Source organism: Notamacropus eugenii, chromosome 1 (genome assembly GCF_028372415.1).
Source record: "Notamacropus eugenii isolate mMacEug1 chromosome 1, mMacEug1.pri_v2, whole genome shotgun sequence".
Lineage (NCBI taxonomy): Eukaryota > Metazoa > Chordata > Mammalia > Diprotodontia > Macropodidae > Notamacropus > Notamacropus eugenii.
Genome location: NC_092872.1, coordinates 451,176,456 through 451,197,078, shown reverse-complemented (window position 1 = coordinate 451,197,078; position 20,623 = coordinate 451,176,456). Strand labels below are relative to the sequence as shown.

The following is a 20,623-nucleotide window of genomic DNA, read 5'->3' as shown; positions in this document are numbered from 1 at the left end:
AGGAAGGTAGCGCTACTTCCCCTCTTCTCTAACCTAGTCAGCTCAAGAACCATCCGGACCTTTGGGAAATGAGAACCTCTATAGCTATTGAGGTTGTTGTGGTTGTTCGGTTTGTCCTTCGTTCTGGAAGACGACCATGACATCAAGACGAGGACGATAGGAAAGTAAGGGAAGACGGGTGGTAGGAGCGAGGAAAGCGCTCAGCCCCTTTGCATTCTGGGAATTGTAGTCCCTAGGCCGCTCTGCGCAGCTGTCCTGAAGACTTGCAGGTAGAAATGCGCATGCTCGCCGCCATGACGGGAAAAGATGATTGTCTCCGAGTCACCTCTGTGTCAGTCCAGGCCCCGCATCCGGTGACCAGGTATTTAGTGACTGAGCGTCCGTCCCCGATACCCACTCGCACTGTCGCCCCAGTAGGAGCAGGTCCGGGAGGGGAAGAACACCGGTGGTGCCCCCTGGGCGTGACCGCTTGGGCCCTCCTTCCTTCCCTCCGCGCCCTGCCCTGGGGGTGCCGGGGACTGCGTGGCCGAGCCGCGTGGACGTGTGGCCGCTTCCTTCAGCTTCGCTTAGGCCGTCTGACCACCACACCGAGTGCTGCCAGTAGAGTGTGAGCTCCTTGAGGGCAGGGACTTTCGGTTTTTATAGGCGCTTAATAAATGCTCGTTGTCCGAATGAATGACTGGAACTCACCCTGTGTCCGTTTTGTACATCCAGGGTTTCTGGCCATCTCCTCAGGCCTCCGAGGGCCTGCGCTGACTGAGGCTGCTGGGTCCCTCCTGCTGACTGCTTCCCGACTCTGCCTAATCGGCCCGGGGTAGCCACAGGGGCCACTCATTCCTGGGGAGACAGAGCAGAGAGCCCCAGAGTGAAGGAAGGTGCGAGCTCTGCGAGAAGGTGAATGTGCAGGAAGAGACCACATCAGCCTGAGGCCTTTGGCTAGAGCTTTGGGGCAGAAAGGACAGGTTCTGGAGCCACTGGTGCTTTAGCAATTTCTGATCCACCTGCCTGGTTAGATAGCAATTGGGTGACAGCAGAACACCCAGGAGCCATTGAGAAGTGGGTGACCTTGGAAGATCTGACCCAAATGCTTGGGGAGAGAGGTGAGAATTACAGAAGGGGAGGGAAGGTGACAAGTATCTCAGGAGGGGAAGAGGAGAGCATATCCAAAAAGAAGGTGTGTGAGTGAGGGAATGAGCCCGGAGGAAAGTAATCAACGTTTAAGGATTGTCCCAATTTTAACTTTTTTTTTTTTTGTACTATATACATAGTAGAACTATGCCCCTCTCTGTTTTCCCAGGACACATAGAGGTTCTAATCTTTTCAGGTCCAAAGGCTCTGAACTTGTTTGGTCCCACAGCTATCATCACTTTGATCTCTGGAGTCATGAGGATTCACCTTCCTATTCTGTCCCAAATAGAGAACAAGTGTTTCCTGTTAGATCAATTTGCAGTTTTTCCACAAAGAACTTTTGCTGAGAACCTAAGAGAAAACACAAGGAAAAAACTTGATTCAAATAGCAAGTTTCCAGTATGCAGCTATCTTTGGTCAGCAACAGCCATTATGTTTAGCCAGCTCTTGCAGAGCATCTAAGCTTGGTTCCTCTTTATCTTAAACCCTGTATGGGGATCCTTGCTGCACATCTCCCCTTTGTAAACTTTAAGTGTTCCCTCTCCACTCTCTCTTGTGTTTTCTCCTTCACTCTAGGAAGAGGCTGAGTTTGATATCTGGATATCAGGTGATGGAAATTAGGTATACATATACACATACATATAAATTGTTTGTTTTTATATCATTTCCCAATATAGTCTTTCCCCTTTCTACTCCCAGAGAATCCTAAAGAAGAAGAAAGTTCAGGAATACTGACCACCATATTTAAAAAGTCTCACATACACAGTTTTCCATACCCTTAGGCCTCCACTTTTGCAAAAAAGTTGGGGGAAGGTACATTCTTTTACTTCTCTTTGGAGCTAGGCTTCATTATTAGGGAAAATGTGTCTTTAATTAGTTAATGGGTCAGGTTTCATTAGAAAGAAGAGAAACCCATTATATATTAGTAGTTATACATTATATTAAAATCATGACCAATGTTATCAGCTTGGTATTCCCATAATATGATATAATTCTTTTTAAAGAGTACAAAGAAATTTTTTTTTTTTTTACGAACTGACCAAACATCAGCAAACATGAACATTTCAGTACTTCAAAGATCACTTTCCCATTGGGTATTCTTGGATTAGAGAATAAGGGAGAAGTAGGTCTTTCTGGCTTTGTGGTGTGGTGAGCTCAGTGAGTGAGAATGTTTGTAATCTCAATTTGGGTCTCCTATGTTATCCTCTAGCCATATCTTTTGCTCTGCTTTATAATATGTCTTCTCAAGCCAAGGTTCTTCCCAGCATTTACTATTAGCTATTCTCAGTGGTATCTAGTGGGATAGGTGGAATAGAGTGGGGACAGGACTATACAATCATACCTTCTTTTAAGCCATTTTCTCCAAAGGCTTCTGCTGTCCTAGCCACCTATTAAATAGTCAGTACAGTTAATTTTTTACTTCTCAGAAACTTTTCTCATTAGTTATCTCATTTGGCCTTCCCAATGACTATGAGTCAGGCAAGATAGATATTATCATCTTTCCTATTTTACAAGTTTGGAGACTGAGACTCAGGTCAGGTAAATTACCTGCAATTTCATAGTGAGTGGGAGAACCAGGACTAGGTCTTCTGACTTTGGTCCTGTGTTTATTTCATTAATTGATATTTCTCCCTGATTGAAAACCTCATATTTTCTGTCTATGAAGCTGAAGATTGTGAACTGGGGGAAAGACCCAGCAGAATGTTTTGATGAGCTTCACATTAATAAAGCTTTCAGAACTACACTTGTCTGGCTGTCTTTGAAAGTACTTTCACTGGGGCTGTAGGCATTACACCTTGAAATTATTAGGAACATAAGGATAGACTCTGGGTCCTACATGGCAATGCTTATGGTTCTCTCACTGGGAGTGGGGCTACTCATGGTCTCCCTTGGTATTCCTTCCTTCATAAGGAGTGTGGGGAATCACACCCAACTGGCATGTTAGTCTAGCATGTGGTCTGATGAGTCTGGGAACCACAAAGCAGGAGGGTTTCCCTCATGGCTCCTTTCTCTTCCCCAGCTCTGCTTTCTCAGGATTCTACCCTTCCCCAAGAGGGAAGCATGGAGGAAGAGAGAATTAACTCAGGGCTCCTGACAGCCAAATCCCAGGTGAGTTGGGGTTGCTTCTCTCTTTTGAAATGCCATCTCAGGTGTCAGAAGGTAAAAACATTTCTTTTCTCATCCTTTTGCTTTTCTGCCCAAGGACATGAGCTCCAATTCTTTTTAGAGGAATTTTTGGTATTTGAATTTCTCAGTTTGACTTTCCTCAGTATTCTTGTTCTTTTTGCCCAGCATCCACTCAGCCATTAAATAGGTGATTCACAGCTCCTATCCTATCCTCTCCTATCCTATCCTATATTCAGGAACCTGTGAAAAGAACAAGTGTGTAAAATAATCCTCACTCTCAAGAAGCTTACTTTCTCCTAAAATCCTAGTCTCCTTATCTGTAAAAAGAAAGGCATTAAACTAGATAATCTTTAAGGCCCCTACTACCTTTGAGAGACCAAGGGAGTTTATGTGGTTTACCCAATACTAGACTGAGAGATAGTCTAGATAATCTAGAACCTGAGACCTTTGATTCATTATCTACTACTCTTTCCACTGACTACAGCTCAATAGGGGAAAAAAAGGCACACATACACAATTATTATTTTTGTTGTAAATAAAAATATAGATAGATGAGTAAATGTCAAAATAAATGCCATAGACAACAGATAAAGTAATTCAGATCAATATAGGTCAAAGTGGCAAAAGCAGGTTTCCTATCAGAGTTGGGATTTGAGCTATCCCTGGGGTTGGATAGATTTTTGTATAATTGGAAAGGATTGGAGAAGGCATTTCCATAAGCGAGACCCTTATGAACAAAGTCCCAGAGGCAGAGTGGGGACCTGTTACATAGGCCTGGCCAAAGTGGAAGGATCATGTTAGAGAGTAGTGGAAGATGGATCAGATATACAAGGTAGAGCTGCATTGTGGAGGGCCTTGAATGCCGGCAACTTGAAGAATTTAGAATTTGACACCACTTGATTTTGGGACAGAAAAATGAGGTGGTAAATGGATGGTTGGCTGGAACAAAAAAAGGGAACATACCTTGTGGATTTATATGATGGGAGGCTCTATTGAAAGTAAATATGGGTATGATTATCTGGCAGTTTCAGGCCATTTCCCAGAAACTCCAGCAAGTTCTAAAGTCCATGTGTTTCTCTGAGGAGTACTCCATTTATTAGGAGGGACAGCAGAGCAACCTTTTCTAGCCATTTCCTAGAAGCTAGATGTTTACACATTCTGAACAAGAAAACAAAATAATTAGGCTGACAACCCAGAGGAAGTTAGAACCTAATATAAGCTTTTATGGCTGTATTGTTCACAGTAAAGTAGGTAAGTTTAAAATTCCATAAGTCAACTTTCATATATATGTGACACCACTTTAATCAGTCTTTTCAGGTATCCAATTTATAGGGTCTTTGGGAGAAAAAAAGGTTGCAAAACTCTTATTTTTATGAAGGAATTTAGTGAATCTTAGCTTTGGTGTTCTGGTGATTAGTTAGCATTCAGTTCAAGAAACATCTGTGTGATCTAGTGGAAAGCACTGGACTTGAAGTCAGAAGACCAACATTTTAGTCTCTACCTTCACACATACTATCTGTTGGGCCATGAGCAAGTCATATGACTTCTCTGAACTTTAAGTTTCTCCTCTGTTAAGTGGAGATAATGATAGTACTATACTGTTTACCTCAGAAGATTATTGTGGGGAAAATGTTATATAAGCCTTGTAAAGCACAATGTAGATGTGAAACTATTTACATAATTATTACATTCATCAATACTAAATTCAGTTCAACAGACATTTAGGTGTCTTCTGTCTTCAAGGTATTATGTTAGGTTTATAGATGTATAAAATGGCATGCAAGCTTAAAGTAACTTCCATTGTTGTACCTAGGGAAGGTAAAGAATGATACACAGCTAATTATTAATACAACATAGAGTGAGATGAGTGCAGAGGAGAGATCCAAAATAGCCTAAGAAAATTTAAGGAGATGGAGAACACTTTGATTTGGCTGGAAGAGACTTGCTTCATGAAGGAGGGGGCTACTGAAATAAGCTTTTGAGTAAAGATAAGGATTTTGAATGCCAGAGATGAGGAGACAATACCTTCCAGGCATGGGAAGCAGCCTATACTGATACACGGAGGTAAGTGAAGTCTTAGAAGTAAGGAAATGAAATTGGAGACAACGACAGTCTAATCTGGAATGCAGGAAGGGGAATAATGTGAAATAAAGCTGGACAAATAAGTCAGAGCCAGATTGTGAAGGACTTTAAATGCCTGAATTAAGGACTTGACTTTTATCTAACAGCCAGTAGGGAGCCACTGATAATTTTTGAACAGAGGAGTGACACCACCACTGCCATCATCATCATCATAGTTTAGAACAGATGTGGGGAAACCTGTTGCCTCAAGGCCATATGTGGCCTTCTAGGTCCTTGGGTGTGGCTGAATCGAAGTTTTACCGAACAAATCCTTTTATTAAGGGGATTTGTTCTGTGAAGTTTATATTTAATCAAAGGACCTCACTTGAGGACCTAGAGGGCCACATATGACCTTGAGGCCTCATGTTCCTCATCCCTGGTTTAGAACAAGTGCCAAAAGTAGGGATTTCATTGTCATTTATCTAGGTTTCTTGTTTGGCTCATGTAATGTGAGACATTATTGTAAATCCACAACCAATTTACAATTAGAATCCTGTGCAAACATCAACATTAACATAGCATTTTAATGTTTGCAAAACATTTTATACACATTATCTCATTTGGGCCTCAACAACCTTCTGAAATAAGTAAGAGTACTGTCACCTCCCTTTTATGGATGAGGAAGCTGAGACTCAGAAGTATATGACTTGCCCATGACCTCTAGCATAACTAGCATAACACTAGTAGTGTTAGTGGTGAGATCTAAATTTCAAGTCTTCCTGAGTATAGATGCAATCCTTTTCTAAAGCATGTTGTCCACTCCACTGTATAAAGCTGATGTGCTCATATCTATGCCTTTGAACGATTAACTTTGACAGCTTTGTGAAATGTGGTTTGGAAAGGGGAAAGACTCCAGGCAGAGAGACCAGTTATGGTGCTTTAAAACTCATCATCTCAGAAAGCTGAGGATGTGAAGGGAGATAGATGGGAGAGATGTTGTAGAGGTAAAATTTCCAAGATTTAGCACTGAATTGGGTGTAGAGGCTGACATGGAGAGAAGAGGCAAAGATGACTTTTGTATACAAACAAATACGTGTACACACACAATTATGTCTATAGACCTAGCATCATATTTGAGGCAACAAAAAAAGAAGACAGTTTATGTGCATGTATAGACATATGCGTATTGTATACATACAACATGTGTATGCATGTATATGTTATAGTGTGTGTTGTATGTATACAAACATATATATATGCACAGATATGTATTACATACAGGCAGTCTGTACTTCCCTACTTTTTGTTAAGTTGTGCTTTCGGGAATGACTTTGTAAAATGATCGCTATAAAGTGGATCATCACGTTCCTGTAAGTGTAGTGTTATAATTAGGAATTCTGTTGCTGATCCAGAACTCAGAATCATAGAGCATTAGAATTGGAGGGGACCCAGATATCATCCAGTCCACAACTCTTATTTTATAGATAAGGAAACTGAGGCCAAAAGAGATGAAGTCATAAGGCCACATGTTAATCCAGAGCTGGCACATATGAACTCTAAAGTTTACAAAGTATTCCTTACAACCCTGTGAAATAGTGTATTACTATTCACATTTTACAAATGAGGAAACTAAGGCTTAGAGAGGAAACTTCTCCTTTACATTCCACATACACAGCTCCTATGGTCTGCAATCTTAGTGTCATCCTTGTCTTCTTCACTGCCTGACCTGCCCCCCTACTACCCTCATATCCAATTAATTGCCAGGTCTTCAATTCTTCCTGCCCAGCTTTCATCTCCATCCCCATCTCTCACCTCATACTCCTTACTACCCTAATTAAGATGTTTATCACTACCTGCACTATTACAGTAGCCTCTTAATATTCCTAAATCACAGAGTTGATCACATTATTCCCTTGGCTTCTTACTGTCTGGGGAATAGAAAACCACCTCTACCACCACCCATCTCCCCCCAGGGGCTGGCTGTGAAGAGTAAACTCTTCACAGTCTGACTCTAATCTGCCTTTCCACACTTATGTTATCCTCTTTCACACACTTTGTGTTCCTAGAAGTGTTCTGTCTCCTTTTTCTGTACATTTGCAAGGCTGTCTTCCTTTCATTTCTCACCTCTTCCTCACCTCTGCCTTTTAACATCTTTAGCTTCAGTCCCCAGCTCAGGTGCTACCCTCTTATGCAAACTACATCTCCTTTTATGCTAACCACATCCACTTTCCCCTTCGTTGTGCACCCCTCTCCTCCAGTTAATGTTCTTTCCCTTGCTATGTTATCTTGTATTTACTTAATTGTGCACTGTTGGTTTCCACAAGTAGCATGTAAACTTTTTAAGGTCAGAGACGTGTGTGTGTGTATCCATCCCCAGTGCCTTACATAGTGCTTTGCACATAGTGGGTACTTAATAAATACTTGTTAAATGGTCAAATGATTTTTAAAAATCCACATTGCCAATCCAAATCTTTTGACCATATTCATAAATTACAGTGAATTTCAGCTTTATTTTGTTATCCTTGCCTTAGAATTTGGAACTAGAACAGACATTAGATCATTTAGCCTAGACCACTTATTTTTCAAAGACTAAAATTGAGACCCATGGAGGAAAAGTGACTTGTTCCAGATTCCATGGCTAGTTCAGGGGAGGAATCAAATTTAAAACCAAGGTTATCTGACTACTTGTATAGTATTCTTTATGCCACAACCACCTGATGGTTGGAAAAAATGGTTCTTTTTTTCCTTCAAATGATAAAATTAATTGTGAATGATAATTAACCTTGAATTGTAGTTGCTGGTATCCAGAAGCCATGGAAACTTATGATAGTAGTGTCTAGGATTTTTTAAATAGTTCAGAAATTATGGCATATTTGTGCTGACTTACAGGAAAATCCTGTTTTTAAAAATAATTTTAAATCACCTAGATGATAGGAAGACTCATCTTCCTGACTTCAAATCCAAACTTAGACACTGGTTTGTGACCCTCGGCAAGCCTAAGTTTCCTCATCTGTAAAATTAGCTGGAGAAGGAAATAGCAAACCCTCCAGCATCCTTGCTAAGAAAACCACAAATGGGGTCACAAAGAGTCAGACATGACTGAAAATGATTGAACAATAACAAACAACACATTGTAAACTCGTGGAAGGTTGGAATCACGTTTTTTATATCTTCTCATCAGCTAACAATATTTTCCACTGAATAGATGATCAACAGTAGAATTAAAAGATTTCAAAGCTGTAAGAGATCTAAAATCTCAAGTAGTACTTGTTGAATAAATGTAATCCTGGGATGCCACTTTAAAAAAAAATAAATTGTGAACTCTCATAATGAGCATGCATCTAAAGAAAGGTATATATTTTCAACTCCTGTATAACAAAAATCTGTACTTTCAGTCTATCTGATTTTATTCTTAAAGCAAGACTAAAAAGTTGAGGAAAATTTCAAATTCTTGAGCCATGTGTGTTGTACAAAATTTCGTTTTTTAGATAAAAGATAGAGACTCATATTTAATGCATAAAAATAATTTTTTTGCTTGAAAATTCCCCAATTTTTCTTTCTTTAAGTACTGGGGATTTCCCAGTTAGAACTATTGATGTCCAAATCCATTAAAAAACATTTTTTTAAAATTATTCCTCTGTTTTTTCCAAGTTCATTGAAAACATGCCTTTATCTTAGTGGAGATGGACATCCTCACATATCTCTGGATTTAGAGTTATAGGTCATTTTTTTGTTGTATTTAAGAAACTTATAAAAAGCATGTTTGTTACAAGTAAGGTCATAACAAGTTTCCTTGAGAGATATATCCAGTGATAATTTTGTGCAACAATTCTCTCAGTCTCAATATTTAGACATAAAACAGGATGGTATGTGCCTATAACTATCATGGAGGATCTCTTCCACAAAACTCATGGAAGGTGGATCACTTGTAGTTGGTTAGGTATTCTTGTTTGCTGTGCATAGTAAGCTCTGAAACACTTTAGCCTCTCTTCAGAGAAATACTTGTCCACTCATAAAATCTTAACTAATAACATACCATTCTTGATGAAGAATGCATATTGCCCAGATTATTACAGGGATGGACAGCCCATTCAGTTATTGTATCAGTATATATATTTTGCACAAGTACTATAAATACACATTAAGTGGGCCCAAAATTGGATATGAATAAGAGAAGTGAATAAGTTGCACTTAGGAAATCACACATTGTTTTCAAAAACTTTACAATGCTCACCAGCTTGTCTTTTCAGTGCCAATATTTCCCCATCAGTGCTACATGACTATGAATCATTGAATTCCATCATTTTCAAAGAACCAAATTTGTGGGTGGCCCAAAGAAAAATAGAGAAATGTAAGGTTACTTTAAGTAGCTGTAGCATGTTGGTAATGATTTGTATATAAGATATTGTATAAAAGACAAAATGCTCGTGACAGAAGGCAGTAGGCTGGTCATGTAGCAAGAACAAGGGAAAATAGATGGATGGCCCAAATGCTGTTCTGGAATTCATGAAATAACAAAAGACCCAAAGGAAGTCCTCTAGCACGTTGGATAGACCTTCCATTAATGATTTATGACAAGACATAGACCTATATTGTATATATTGGAAAGTCATATTTTGGTTGCATATTGCACTAGAAGAGGGGGCATCAACATCAACATTCATGTTATTACAAATCCATCAAAGTTTCAAAACATTAGATTAAATAAATTATGTTATGTTCAGTAATACATTTGGAATATCCTCAGGTTCTCCTATAGACAGAATGGAGGGATGTGGGCTCTGAGATATAGACTTGATAGTTAATAGCTTGGGTAGATTTGAATTTGGTTGAATGATCCAAATTGGTCAATGTCATCTTGGAAGGTATCGTGTTGAGTGTTCTATGGATCTGTTCTTGGCCCTATTATGTTCAACATTTTTATCAATTACTTATTTAACTAGACATAGAATGTGTGTCTGTAATAAATAATTGAAAATTTGAATAAAAACTGATATTTTTCTCTCATGTCATGTGTGTGCATACATTCTGAACAAAAAATTGTATGATCCTTAAAGGCAAAGACCATGTTTAAAAATACTAATTACATAGTAAAAAACAAAGGGTTTTTGAGTTGATTTGGAATGCTTAGTATCCTATATGTTTATAGAATCTCAGAGTTTGAAGGGACCTCAGGTCATCTAAGACAAACCCTTTCTGAAACATTACACTTATATTCACCATCCCCATCAGGTATCTCACTTTTTCTAGAAGACCTACAATGATGAGGAACCCATGTCTCATAAGCCCATTCTACTTTTGGACAGTATTAGGAAGTTTTTCCTTATACTGAGAAGAAATTCACTCATTGATCCTACTTATGATTTTGTAGGACAAGCAGAATGAATCTAATACTTCTTTCACATGAAGACCCTTCAGATATTTCCATGCTACCAGTCAAGTATTTACTAAATGCTTATCATTTCAGGCACTGTACTAGGTGCGAGGGATACAGTTGCAAAAATAAGTCCCTGTTCTCAAGGAACTTACATTCTAATAATAAGATACAACATTCACAAAATAAATGAATACAGAATATATAGAAAATAAATATATAGTGATAGGAGAATTAGGAAAGGCCTTTTCAGTGAGGTAGCACTTGAACTGAGCCTTGACAGGAGCTGGAGTTTCCAAGAAATGGAAGTGAGGAGACAGAATTCTAGGCATATGGGACTGCTTATGGAAAGTCACAGAGGTGGGATGTGAAACCTCATGTAGGTACAAGAGCAAGTAGGCCAGTGTGGCTGGAGCAGAAAGTGTGTGAAGAGTAGTAGTGTATACTAAGCCTGTAAAAATAGGCTGGACACAGAAGATGTTGTATTTTATTCTAAAGGGTCCAAACAAAAGTTTTTATTTTATTCTAAAGAATAAACTAGTGAAGTTTCTCTAGCAGGAAAGTTGACATTGTTACACCTGTGCTTTAGGAATGTCAATTTGGCAACTGGGTGGAGGATGGATTGCAGAGGGGAGAAAATGGATGGATGTAGCGATTTCTGGTAAGATTTTGTTGCAACAGTTCAGGCATCAGGTAATAAAGGCCCAAACTGGGGTGGTTATGGTGAAGAGACAGATGAATGTGAGAGATGTTAAGAAAAGGAAATTGGTAAAACTTGGCAATTGATTGATAATAAACATTCCCATGTGCTACAGATCCCAGTTCCCTTTCCCTGAATGCACTCCATTATGTGAGTATCTTTCAAAATGTGACACTTAGATCTGAATATAACATTCCAGATGTTATGATCAGAGCAGCGTACAGTGAGATTGCCTTTGTTCTGCACACTACACTTCCATTAATGCAGACAAAATTTGCATTAGCTTTTTTGATTTTCTGTGTTGTACTGTTGACTCATACTAGACTTGCAGTCCAGTAAAATCCCTAGGTCTTTTTAAAGATGAATTATATCAGAGCATATTCTCAACCTTATACATGTAGTTGATTTTTGAAAGAATATTATTCTTCCTTATTTGGCCTGTTTGTTCACCCCATCAAAATCTCTCAAATCCCTATTTTTACTTCTAACATATTAGTTATCCTTCCCAGCTTCATGTCATCTGCAAATATGATAAACATTCTATCTCTGTCTTCGTTGAAATTATTGGTAAAAATGTCGAACAGAACAGATCTAAGAACAAGTGCTGCACTCCTCCCCTGGAGATTTCCTTCCAGCTTGATATCAACTCATTAACTACTACTTTAGAATTCAAATTCAACTAGTTTTGACTACACATACCTGTACTATCATCCAATCTGCATCTTTCCATCTTGTATTGAAATGAAATGAAAATATAATGAAAGACTGAGGAGGCCTTGCTCAAATTGAGGTTTATGTTATGCCTATGGCACTCGCTCAATCTACCAGTCTAATAATCCTATTTAAAAAAAATTAATTTAGTATAAAATGATTTAGTTTTGATTAATTTGTTGGTTCATATATCCTTACTAAGATCACTTCCTATAAAACCTGCCCTCATCCTCTAATGCTCCCAGCTTTCTCCAAAGCCACATTGCTGATCGTTCTAGGTTTAGCAGGAATGTCTTTGGAATTTCAGGAGTCATTGACGTTCAAGGATGTGGCTGTGGACTTCACCCCGGAAGAATGGGGGCAGCTGTACCCTGCTCAGAGGGACCTGTACAGGGAAGTAATGCTGGAAAACTATAGGAACCTGGTCTCATTGGGTAAGGGTGGCTTCCCTGTATGATTCAGAATCTGCCCTTTGGAATATCTTTGTTTCTTTAATTGTTAAATGCTGTGGGACCTCTGAAGTGTTAGCACAGTTTGGGCTTGGACTTCAGGGTTCACAGAAACAGGGTGTCCTAGCTCCCTCTTTCCAAGTGAAAGCATAGCATTAGAAATGGGCCACTTCAATGTACTGCTCATTATGCTGCACCTTTCTCACGCTTCAGAGGTCTTGAAGAGCAAGTCACTGGGACTGAATTCTAGGATTGTTCTTTGTCCCTAGCACAAACACCCAAGTCCTTTGTCTTTACCCATGAGCAGGGCGTCAAGTTTCCAAACCACATTTGATCTCCCAGTTGGAGCAAAGAAAAGAACCTTGGATGATGGAGAGAAAAATCCCAAGAGGGAGCTGCCCAGGTGAGTGATGAGAGCGAGGCAAATAGAAGTCACTGTAAGTAAGAGTCATGATGGGATGAGATTTGGGAAATGTGTGGGTGGCCCTCTGCAAAAATCCCGGTGTCTGTGAAGAAGACTGGGACCATTTGATAAAAACTTCCTTGGATACCCTGACTTCATTTTGCTATGTCATAGAAGAGACTTAGCTGTCATCAAATATCCTCCTTTATACAGGATTTTTTTCCTATAACATCCCTGAAAGATAGCTCGCTATCCAGCCTCTACTTGAACATTTCCAGTGGTAACAAGTTAGCTTGTTCTATTTGGGGGCAGCTCTAATTTTTAGAAAGATCTTTATATTGAGCAAATTTCCTTCAACTTCCTGATTTTCTGCAACTTTCCCTCATTGGTCCTAGTTCTGGCCTTTGTAGAAAAGTATAATAATCCTGCTCATTCTTCTGCATGCCAACCCTTCAAACATTAGAAGTCAGTTCCTGCATGTCTCCTGAATTTTCATTGTACTCCAATCTCCAAAAAAGAGTCCTTCTCATTTAGTAAAGCTAAACTCTCCCTTAAACTCTATATTTTGTTCCTTATAGCATCTTCTAGGACCTGGTTCCTATAATTCTCTTTCTAACATCATTAGTTTTTTCCTATTCATAGGCTCGCTATATTTTCATTCTTCAGTTTTGTTATCAACACCCACTGCTTCAATTTCCATTCTGATGATGATGATTTGCAATTATAACACTTTAATGCTTACAGAGCACTTAACCCCTATAATCTGATGTCTGTTCTCCCTCCATTACTACCCTCATTTCCATCCACCACTCCCATACACATACCTCACACTTTCCTAATGGCCTTGCTTAGTCTCCATCTTCTTCACCTTCATTGTATCTGATAGTGATGAATTATATTTGATAATGATTCTTGAATTTCCTGCAGTGGCTTATATGATGCTCTACTATGCTACTCTTTTTTGCTGACTTTTCTTCCTCCCTCTTCCTCTTTATTATAGGACTTGGTATCTTCAGCTCTATTCTTTCTTTTCTATAGTTGGTCCCTTGGAGAACTTAATCATTGTGATTATTTCAGCTATCCCTTTTATGCTTATGACTCTCAAATCTATACTTCCAAGTATAGATGTTTTATATATAGTCACATTTTCACTTGCCTCTTTGATAATTTATTTGGATATCCCACTGTTCACTTCAAACCCAACATATTTCAAACTGAATTTGCCATATTTTATCTGAAATACCTTATCAGATTTTGCATTTTTGCCATTACTACTACTACTACTACTACTACTACTACTACTACTCCTCCTCCTCCTCTTCTAATCTAGAAATTATATAGTCATCTTAAATAATCCATCTCCTTCATGTCTAATCTATCACCAAGTCTAGTTCTTTTAAAATTTCTTAAGACTTAGTCTTTATTCTCCATCTTTCTAGGTCAGGTCTACATTATCTTATAGCTGAATTTGTGATGTGATGGAAAGAACACTGAATCTGAAGTCAGAAAATCTAGGTTCATATCCTAGGAGACCTTAGGCAATTCGCTTCCATTCTAAGGGTTTCAGTTTTTTAATGCAAAAAAATGAGAGGGTTGAATTTTTTAGTTTTCTTCTGTTTCTAAGTTGTATGCATCCATGGTTAATGTTAATTGTACCTGACCATCATATTGGTAGGCTCTTCCTCCCCTCCAATCCATCTTGTATGTGATTGTTAAATTGATCTATGATGATCAGTACACTGAAGCCTCTCACTGTTCACACTACAAAGAAAAGACATTCTGAGGAGTAGTATGGTAGGAAGGATAGGATACCAGATTAGGTGTCAGAAAGATCTGGATTCCAATCCCATCTTCAACCATTTATTAGCTATATGATCTGGGCAAGTCTCTTAATTTCTCTGTGCTCCAGTTTCCTCAACTGTGAAATGCAGGAGTTCTACTCAGTGACCCCTAAGATCCATTCTAGCTCTAAATCTATGATTCTATGAACTTCTGGAAAAGGGAGGAAAAAATAGCTTGTCTCTGTGTCCTAAAGAAATCAGAAATATTGGATAGCAATCTTATCTGAGTATCTCTGAAGTCCCATGGCTTTAAATCTTTAAGAAACAGACTCTGAAATGGAACAAAATTAATATAAGAAAGTCATACACTGTCAGGATGCTGCTCAGAGTTTGGTGACTACTGACTGCCTCCTAAATAACATCTAAATCTTACTTCCTCTATTTCTCAACCAGTAAACTTTGCTTCATATTTTTCATAGATACCACTCTTTTCTCTAACTGTGACTTCTAATATATTCTGCCCTATCTTACACACCCTCTACTTTTCTTTTTGTCTACTAAATCCTTAGCACAAAGCCTTTAATGTCTGAAGTCCCTGTCTTCCAGCAAACCTTCCTTAATTACTACATTATGTTGATCTTCCTTTTTTATAAAATTCTAAAACACATATAGTATATGCCGCATAAATCTACTATTTATTTATATGGAATTTCATTTTCAATTTTTCACATGTTAGTCTTATCTAACTATTAAGGTCTTTGGAAGGAGTGACCTTTATCTCACCCTTCCCTTTTATCTCCAGTACTGCTTAAATAGTAAATCCTTAATAAATAATTGAGTGGTTGGTTACTATGGAGCCATGTGATGTGATCCCAAAGCAGGTGGATCTGAGATAATTGGGAATGGGTCACATATTTAAAGGAAATACAGCTGTTGATGTCCTTATAATATACAGTCATCGTTGCTCTGCCTTTTGGTATAGGCCTTTTACTTCAGGCAGCTTATAGTACTGTAGGCCAGTGCATAAGATTTTCCCAGGGAAATGCAGATACAAGGAAAGCCACACAAGTCACCAGACTGTCTAGCTATATAACTATATTTTGCTATGAAGAGGTCTCATCCAGTTTTTTTTGCTTACCTTCTTTCCAAAATAATGAACTCTACAGCATTGGTTTTTTTTTTAAAGACCAGTTTGGAAACACCAGACCAGAGACTGGTTTCCCTTTTCTTACGTATGTTACCTTTAGGAATTTTCAGAGAGAGAAATAGACTCATGATAAACAGCTTAGTATAGTAGATAGCATATTGGACTTGGAGTTAGGAAGACCTGGGGTTGAATCCCACTTATGTTACACATTAGCTATATGACCAAGGATAAGTGCCTTAACCTTTCTGAATCTCAGTTTCTTCCTGTGTAAAATGAGGATAACAGTATCTATGGTATTTACCTCTCCAAATTGTTAAGAGGCTACAACAAGATAATATGTAAAGTGCATGGCAAATTTTAAAGTGTTATATAAATGCCAGTTGTGGTGATAATGATGGTGATGATGCGAATGCCATCGACAGCTTCTGCTGCCTTCCTATTCCCACAAATCCTCTGCCCTGCCTCCCTGGTGGTGGTTAACACCACAAGGGAATTTATTTATTCATTCATTCACTCAAATGCATTTGTTAAATATCTATGGAGAAAGATACAGAAGAAGTAAGTGATGTATTTAGCTGCACACAGGACCTTAGAATGTTGTTGAAAAGGCAAAGTAGACCCTGCATGAAATATTACATATATAAACATAAACCTATGAGTAAAGTAGGTAATAGTACACTATTATTTTAGGAATAAACATACTTTAGGAATAAAATTCAAGAAGTATTCATTGTGGCCCTACTTTCTACAAAGCCCATATTATAATATATGTAAGACCTGCATAGGAGATACAAAAAGGATAAATATCCCATGAAGCCTACAGTTTAATAGTGGGGATAAGACACATATTTTTTTTAAAAAATAATATTAGGTATAAATTCCATGAAAGGAGAACGTCAGTATGGGCCAGATGGCTTGTAGACTTTTTTAAAGAAGTGGAACATAAACTGGTCCCTGGAGGATGTTTAGGATTTGATCCCAAAGGGGCTTTTGAGGTGTATTGAACAACAGCATGATCAAGGCTTGAAATTTTGAATGAGTACAACATATGTGGGAGACAGGAGCTTGGTGGACTAAAGTAGACAGTACTTATTAGGCAGAAATAGAGTATAAGTTTGAATAGGTAAGACCATGTGAGATTATAATGATATTTGATCAACTGGCTAAAGATCACATATTTCATCCTGTAGGGATGGGAGAGGCATTGGAAGTTTTTTCAACAAAAGAGTAACATTGTGTGGAGGCAACTTTAGAGTGGCAGAGAGGCTGTTACTCTTGTGAAGGTGATTGATAATAGCTGCAGCCTTACTGCCTTAGATGGTCAGATAGGTATCAGATTAGGAGATACTTGGATAGGAGCTCAGTACTAGGAATTCTCTGTACTTGACATAGAACATTCAGAAGTCTGGGAAGCAGAAATTTAAAATAGTGACTAGGAAGTCTATTATCAGTAATCAGACAAAATAGGTCTTGATTATCAAACAAGATGAGGATTTGCAATCTAGGAAATACAGGAGAATAAGAAAACAAATAAGCTCCAGTGATTAGAATATAGAAATGGTCCTAATCCTGGGATAAGTAATGATGGTTTTTCTTCTTGCTCTTTTTTATTTCATGTTGATTATAGGTTTCTGGGTTTCTGCAGGTGGGTTCAAGAAGAGACTATAGCTAGATGATAGTAGGAGACTGCAGAATTCCTGTGATCTGGATTAGAGGATCATGATCAGATCTATACCTAAGTGTATAGAAGTCCTCAGCTTCAGGAGTATTTTTAAAGACATGAAATTATTGTTAGTGAAACATTTCTTTGCTAGTAGTATACCAGATGGATTAAAAAATTAAAAGAAGAATATAGGAATATAGATTAGTTAATAGTTATGATGATATTACAATAATTCATACAAGATGACAAAGATCAATATGATATTACCAGACTATATCCCCTAGTCTTAAATCATTCCTACATTCCCTCCCCTTAATCTTTTTCCCTAGTTACTCTTCTTGCCATCCATTATGTTTTGATAAACTCTATTCAACTCTCATGCTAGATTAGCTCTCCTAAATCATTTGTTGTCCCTTCCTCACTATTTACTTTTAATACAATTATTTGTGTCCCTTCCACATGCTTTACTCTTTATTTTCTATTCTTCCCAGTCTGAAAGGTCATATTTGAAAGTTTTGAAAGCCATACATGCCTTCAGTTCCTCAGTTACATGCATAGCATGCTATAGCAATTTCCCTGCTCTCAACATAGGAGAAATTTTTATGTTTTTTTTCTTACAGACTGGGAAACTAGACCTGAAACCAAAGAATCAACTTCAAAGGAGGATGTTGCTGACAAAGAATTATCCCAGGAGGTGATAATGAAAAGACTCCCAAGGGATGGTCTTTGGTGTTCTACATTTGGAGAGGCTTTAGAATGTGATAGCTCATTAGGGAGGCACCAAAAAATCAAGGAGACAATGTTAAAACAAATGTCAGTCACCCACAAGAAAAACTTCAGTGGTAAGAACCATTCTGAATGTAATGAACTTGGAATAAGCCTTAGTCTGAGATCAATATTTGTTACCCAACAGAGAAGTTCTATAGGAAGAAGATGTAATAAATGTGATACCTGTGGAAAGATCTTCAAACACAATTTAGACCTAGTTAAGCATCAGCAAATCTGTGCAGGGAAGAAACCTTATGAATGCGATGATTGTGGAAAAACCTTCAGTCAGATTTCTTACCTTACCCAACATCGGAGAATCCATACTGGGGAGAAACCATATGAATGCAATGAATGTGAGAAAGCCTTTAGCCAGATTTCTTACCTTACCCAGCATCGGAGAATCCATACTGGAGAAAAACCCTATGAGTGTAATGAATGTGGGAAAACTTTCAGCCAGCGTACACACCTTACTTGGCATCAGAGAATTCATACTGGTGAGAAACCTTATAAATGTAATGAATGTGGGAAGGCCTTCAGCATCACCTCATCACTTAATAAACATTGGAGAATCCATACTGGAGAGAAACCCTATGAATGTATTGAATGTGGAAAAGCCTTTAGCCGAAGTACAGCCCTTACTCAACATCAGAGAATTCATACTGGAGAAAAACCCTGTCATTGTAATGAATGTGGAAAAGCCTTTAGCAGAAGAACAGCCCTTACTCAACATCAGAGAGTTCATTCAGGAGAGAAACCCTATCATTGTAATGAATGTGGAAAATCCTTCAGGCAGCACAGAGCACTTACTCAACATCAGAGAATTCATACAGGAGAGAAACCGTATCAATGTAGTGAATGTGGAAAAGCCTTCAGCAACAGGTCATCCCTTATTCAGCATCAGAGAATTCACAGTGGAGAGAAACCCTATGAATGTAATGAATGTGGGAAAGCCTTTAGTTGGAGGACACACCTTACTCAGCATCTAAGAATTCATACAGGAGAGAAACCTTATCAGTGTAATGAATGTGGGAAAGCTTTCAGTGACAGGTCATCTCTTACTCAACACCAGAGAATTCATACAGGAGAGAAACCCTACCAATGTAATGAATGTGGGAGAGCCTTCAGCCGCAACTCATCTCTTACTAAACATCAGAAAATTCATATTGGAGAAGAACCCTATGAATTAAATTAATTTAGGAAGTTATTAATTAACTTGTTCTGGAAAGGAACCCTTTGTATAAGGGAGACCTTTCTTGTACAAACTCAGGCTCAGTAGACAATCACTGCAAAGTCTCTGAAGAACAACACTGAAAGTGAAGTGGATTTAGAGAAATTTCTTTCAGATTCATAAATATCCTTTATTTATGGAATCATATAATTTGAGTTGAAAGAGACATCAGAGATAATTTAGTCCAACTCATCCCTAAGCAGAAATTTCTCTAAAATATCTCTGCCAAGTTGTCACTCAGCCTCAGTTTGAAGGTTCCCCAGTGTGAAGAAAATTCACTCCTCCTCCCCCTACCCAAGACAATCTATTTTACTTTTGAACAGTTTCAATTGTTAGAAATTTTCCCCTTAAATCAAACTGAAATCCACTTTTTTCCCCCATACTTCTAACCCTTATACGTTGTCTTCTGCCATTGGAATCTAAACTCCTTGAAGGTAGGGAGTATCTTTTTTTGCTTGTATTTTTAATCCCAGTGCTTAGCACAGTGCCTGGCACATAGTAAGCACTTAATAAATGCTTTATGTATCTTCTCTGTCACCTCATTTATTGTTCTTAATTTTGCCTTCTAATTAAAGACAGCCATTATGTCTTTTCTAGGCTAAACATTTACAGTTCCTTGGACTGATTTTTACGTGACAGGCTTTCTAGTTCCCCTCACCATCCTGGTGTTCCACCTCTGACAAACTCTCTTTTGCAAATATCCTTACTAAAATGTGGTTCCTGGAAGGGAACACCGTCCTCTAAATGTAACCTAAGTGGAACAAGAATAAGTTAATATGCAACAGTTTGTCACCAGCCATGAGTTTGTTTATAGTGCTATTTTATCTTTTATTTCTTTCTCCTACTATATCTGCTGTTTCCTCTCAAGATTCCTATCACAATTAAAATCTGAATGTAAAGTGTCCTGGTTTCAGTTTTCAGATGACATCTAGTTGTCTTCCAGATTTTCTAAATATATATATGTGTGTGTGTGTGTGGATATATGCATATGTGTATATACACATATACATATATATACGTATTTATAAAGCTTACATAGGTATATGTACATACATACATATACAAGTTTTTTAAAATAAAGAA

The 20,623-nt window shown here is 38.2% G+C and overlaps 1 protein-coding gene across 2 annotated transcripts; it reads left to right on the top strand.

Annotated features, from left to right (window-relative positions):
- Positions 1 to 276: 276 nt before the first annotated feature.
- LOC140519186 (uncharacterized) lies at positions 277 to 20,070 on the top strand. 2 transcript variants are annotated; one of them, XM_072631996.1, is made up of 6 exons: positions 277 to 361; positions 715 to 894; positions 3,149 to 3,237; positions 12,409 to 12,535; positions 12,858 to 12,953; positions 18,165 to 20,070. In XM_072631996.1, exons 3-6 carry the CDS (start codon positions 3,190 to 3,192, stop codon positions 19,502 to 19,504), a joined length of 1,611 nt encoding a protein of 536 aa, XP_072488097.1. In that variant the 5' UTR covers positions 277 to 361; positions 715 to 894; positions 3,149 to 3,189; the 3' UTR covers positions 19,505 to 20,070. The 2 variants fall into 2 exon arrangements, with proteins under 2 accessions (XP_072488097.1, XP_072488096.1); XM_072631995.1 differs by having other exon boundaries at positions 715 to 1,100.
- Positions 20,071 to 20,623: the final 553 nt, after the last annotated feature.

Bases quoted from the DNA above. Each gene is read 5' to 3' on its own strand.
- LOC140519186 (XM_072631995.1), top strand. The intron at 12,536-12,857 runs GTAAGGGTGGCT...ACCCATGAGCAG, and splicing joins TAGGAACCTGGTCTCATTGG to GGCGTCAAGTTTCCAAACCA. The intron at 12,954-18,164 runs GTGAGTGATGAG...TTTTTCTTACAG, and splicing joins CCCAAGAGGGAGCTGCCCAG to ACTGGGAAACTAGACCTGAA.